At 34.3% G+C, this 5,056-nt stretch overlaps 1 protein-coding gene across 1 annotated transcript in view; it reads right to left on the reverse strand.

Moving 5' to 3' along the window:
• Nucleotides 1-2,470: 2,470 nt before the first annotated feature.
• Nucleotides 2,471-5,056, reverse strand: part of stum (mechanosensory transduction mediator stumble) — a 21,668-nt gene continuing 19,082 nt past the window's right edge. Inside the window, exons 6-8 of the mRNA XM_026813313.1 lie at nucleotides 4,363-4,489; nucleotides 3,719-3,913; nucleotides 2,471-3,327 (exon numbers count right to left, since the gene is read on the reverse strand). Coding sequence (XP_026669114.1) covers nucleotides 3,206-3,327; nucleotides 3,719-3,913; nucleotides 4,363-4,489 — 444 coding nt within the window. The 3' untranslated portion in view covers nucleotides 2,471-3,205. The remainder of the gene's footprint in view (nucleotides 3,328-3,718; nucleotides 3,914-4,362; nucleotides 4,490-5,056) is intronic.

Genomic DNA, 5,056 nt, shown 5'->3' on the forward strand with positions numbered 1-5,056 from the left:
TTGTGACGTTCACGAACGTAATATTGGTCAGAGAAAATTATTGATGCATTGTACAAAAAAAAGATATATACATTTTTAATCGCATTATTTTGTATGGGTATCACACTTTGAGAGTCATTAAAAAAGTGCAAATATACAAGTACTAAGATATATCACTCATATTTAATTTGTTCACTATGATAGTTGCAATTTGATTGCACAAAAACAAAAATTATTTCGGATTTCTAATGTAAAGCAATAAGACATGAACATCTTAAATCTTTGCAAAATTCTTGATTAGCAGAATCATATTCATTATCAGCTAGACTAGGGCTCGTAAATTTCTCCGTTAACAGCCACGATTACCCCAGTCAGGCGGTCCCACTGCAAAACAGCTGCTTCCCTACTACCGACTTGACCTGACAATAAACATCAAACCCCATGCATTTAGAATACAACATGGAATTAAATCCTATTTGTCTTAGGTACTCGCCCGAATCCGCTTAGACATTCAAATTCCTCTAATAATTCTGAAGGGGTAAATTTGGAAGTAGATGCTTCAAACAATCTATAATTATTTGGTTCATTTTTCATTTTTTTTTATTCTTTCTTACTGAACTTAAAACACGTATAATACTTACTTTATAATTTCTCAGTCAGAAATGAATAATTTTCTACCTTATAATAATCACCTTATGAAAAATCTTTATTTTTTAAATTCATATTTTAGAATGTTAAGATTCAGTCAATATAGTCAACATAATCAGTTTTTAGACACCTGATGTCATATAGCAAATCACTTTGACCACCACTTACACATAATAAGCATTGTTTAGAGATAACAGAATCCGGACGTATGTATCCCTACTATGAAACGTTTTAAGAGAAGGCCAGCGGTTCTTCGATAAGCGCGAAAATAACAGGATCGTGATAAGAAATGCCTGGAATAGAGCTGCTTGAGCATGGAATCGATTCGCATGAGCTTCTATTAGTAGTTTATACGCTAGTAGATCCTTAGTCGCAAGCATGCGCGCCTAATCAAATCCGTCGCAGACGTGTCCTGCGTCTTTGCGTTTCCTCACGTGTGCACGAATGTTTAACATGTAATTCCCATTTGTAAGTCTTAGAACAAGTTGTAAAATATGTATACAGTTGTAAAAATATCCCTAGTACAAATTAGACTAATGATATTTCAGTAAAAAAGTGCATCAAATTAAAAATCTTTTGTTTGAATCTCACATCTCCTTACTAGCAAGCTACTTACGAATTGCAACAGAATTATATTTAATTTATCTTATTCTAATTGGCAATACATGTTTTAAAAAGCAAAGATATTCTTGTAAATGATATGCAAATCAAACATTTTAAAAAGTATTTCTTAAATGCTGGTTTATTCATTGATAAAACGATAACTATAAAAAATTGTGAATAGATATTTCTTTAAAAGAGAATGAACATTGTATTCGAGGCTTAAAATGTTCTGAGACTTGAGTAGACTGCGGATTTTTATGTAAAATAAAAGATTTACGATACTAATTTAAAAGATGTATCTCATACAGCAATTTCTTGTATTATTTAAATATTCTAACTTGCACTCCAGTTTTTGTATTCTATATACTTTTATTACGTTCTAAACAATCTTTGTGTAGTAGGTATATTCCATTTTCTTATAAATGCATAAAATCCGCGGTCTATTTATGAAACAGTGCATGCTTCCCGGCGATGGTTGGTTGACGTTTTATCCTTCCCGCATGAGGCTATCCAGCTGAGAACAGATTGGAATTCGAGAACAGTGCGATTCCGTGGTGTTACAACCGATATCGAGCGCGCGTGGCTCCGTATGGAAATGTCCTATCGAATTTATGTAAATAGAAGTGCACACTTATATACCTTGTAGTATCCTTGAAGTAAAAGGATAAAATGTTCTGCTTCGAAAAAAGGAAACTTTTCGGAGCGTATTTTGAAATTTCTAACGATTCAACGCCATGGAATTGATAAGATGAGAATTAAAACTATCTCGATGTTATTCGATGCATGGTTTTTTTTAATTATTGACACTAAGACTTGACTACAAAACAGACAAAACATAACAGAAAGAAACTTATTATCACTTCTATAAAATTTAAGATCCAGTCATAATCTGACGCTTTTACTAAACATTTTGATTAGATAAAATTAGAAACGACGAAAAAACGATGAAATTCGAAAGTATTTTCAATATCTATATTTATAGAAGCTTGCATAATACTCGGTAAAGAAGTTTATTGCGACAATAATCGATATTTTGTTAAACTATGTCACATCTTTATAGGAAATAAAAAGGAATATAGTAAAATCTTCTTTAAACTGCGTTTAGGGGATATGAAAGGAGGGAACAATTGCAGAAGCATCGATTAGATTAAAAACTGATGTAAGTAATATATTTTCATATTTACAAGAACCTTTTTTAGTTGTAAGTTGTTCGATATGTCGGATAGTTGAATATATGGATGTATGTATACATATAATATGTGTTGCGCTTGTAAAAATATAAAGTGCGTTTTTTCAAAACGTATTTATTCCATCGACGTATACGGAGAACGTAAAGTACCCTTTTGTATCGAAAATAAGCCAAATAGGGAGAATCGTGAAGAGAAAATATGGATTTCTTTCTTTGTTTTTCACCGCGGGAGGAACGCAGGGACAAAGGGAAAACATTAAAACAAAGGGAAATGCTTCACCGTTGTAAACACGGAAAAGACAAAAACGAGGAGCAATTTCTGTCCGACGCAACGAGTACATTTTGAAAGAACGCCATGGGATAGGTATATGCTTTCACTGAAAGCGATTAATTTCCAAGAACTTCGTTTCGGTCCTCGATCAACCACGAAAACATCGTTCCATATTTATTTTCCAATATTATTTCTTCTTTTTTTCGTTTCAATCAACGTTCGCCTTTTACGAAGTCATTTCTTTTAACAATTTAATTTTATTCCATCGCGATACGAAGCGATCGTTTTTACCGTCCCTTTCCAACTTTCATAGCAAAATTCCTCCGGTTAAGAAAAAACCATTATAATATCTCAAATTCGCCAAGCGATGATATTCCAATTTTCATTCGATTTTTTCTGCGGTTTTTTCGAGAAGGCACGTAGTGAAGAGTCGCTAGGGCGGGCAATATAAAAAAAGAAGAGGCGATTTCACGGAGTCTGATAAGCGCGAGCAATCGTGTTCATTGGTTCAAAAATTATCGCGTCCGTTCCAACCCTCTTAACATTTGACTCGGTACTCCGGGAGGTAGAGCCGGGGGTTCTCCTCTCTCCGGATCGTTGCAAGCCGCCTCGGAAGCCTTGAATCTCTTATACTTCCCTGAAACAATTAATTCTCTTCATTTATAAAGCAATCAGTCAATACCATTAATTAAATGAATAAGAAAAAAGTATTTTTAGTTGAACGAAAAGAATTTGATATCTGTACATTTATTTTAATTATATTTAATGAGATTAGAATTATTCTTTACTTTACTATAAGTTATTGTGAATCATAACTAAATCCAGTCTCTTTAAGAAAATTCAGTTTTCCCTTATTTCTACAAGTGATTTCAGGAAAACAATGAGATTACATTTATTTTTAGCGTGGAAACCATTTATGCCGTTTGCGCTATGATTCATTAAAAGAGAGCACGAAACTCCGCCCCCTGTGCTTGATATCTAGGACGGAATCCTAGCAGATTTTTGGATCGATGATTAATATTACTTACTTGCTAAGCGGACCAAAGTGACGCCCCACCAAATACTCCAGCCCCACCCAACTAGGCAGAATAAAACAGTGAATAATTGACCCATCCCGACCATTAGGTTCACCACGAACGCGCCTAGTCTCGATTTCACTCCGGCGACTGACGAAAATCTCGGCTGGCCCGAGCACAAATTGAAAATACCGCTCCAAACGGTACCTGAAAATTAATCAATCCAATTTTTACCTTAACTAAAATAATTAACTATGTTTTGTATATGCATATCTAGAAATACATTACTGAGGAATAGTTTTAATATAAATTGTATTCTATACATATTGGCTATCATTTTGATTGGTAACTCTAATTCAAGAACTATTTTACGTGATATTTCAAATTTGCAATGTTTTGGACTATCGACGTATTGAAGAGGATCAGAATTAATTCCAATTTCAACGATGGTTTTAAAAATCTCGTTTTTCAATTCTCTCCACTATATCTCTAAAGTTTCTTAATGATCTGTAGAAAGTAGAAGAAGCACTTTTATTTCCGTTGCATGTTCTGATTTTCTCGGCATCAGTTAATTGGCATATATTTAATTATTGAAAATTACATTTTAATCGTCGGCAGTTCTACGGTTAGAAATGTTCAACAGTTATTTAATTTACCAGAACCAGGAAATAGTACATTCCACACGAGACAAAACCAGGCGAGAGGAACCGGTAGACACGGAATAGCGCCACGCATTAGTGAATTGTGCTCTACCAAGACATCCGGTATCTTAGCTTTCGGCTCCTGTCATTTAGGAATAAGGAAAATCATTATTATTAGATTGATGCGTATATAAAATTTGTTTTTCTNATTCTTTACTTTACTATAAGTTATTGTGAATCATAACTAAATCCAGTCTCTTTAAGAAAATTCAGTTTTCCCTTATTTCTACAAGTGATTTCAGGAAAACAATGAGATTACATTTATTTTTAGCGTGGAAACCATTTATGCCGTTTGCGCTATGATTCATTAAAAGAGAGCACGAAACTCCGCCCCCTGTGCTTGATATCTAGGACGGAATCCTAGCAGATTTTTGGATCGATGATTAATATTACTTACTTGCTAAGCGGACCAAAGTGACGCCCCACCAAATACTCCAGCCCCACCCAACTAGGCAGAATAAAACAGTGAATAATTGACCCATCCCGACCATTAGGTTCACCACGAACGCGCCTAGTCTCGATTTCACTCCGGCGACTGACGAAAATCTCGGCTGGCCCGAGCACAAATTGAAAATACCGCTCCAAACGGTACCTGAAAATTAATCAATCCAATTTTTACCTTAACTAAAATAATTAACTATGTTTTGTA

The sequence above is a fragment of the Ceratina calcarata genome, unplaced genomic scaffold (assembly GCF_001652005.2).
Source record: "Ceratina calcarata isolate Rehan_Ccalc_2016 unplaced genomic scaffold, ASM165200v1 scaffold328.2, whole genome shotgun sequence".
Classification (NCBI taxonomy): domain Eukaryota; kingdom Metazoa; phylum Arthropoda; class Insecta; order Hymenoptera; family Apidae; genus Ceratina; species Ceratina calcarata.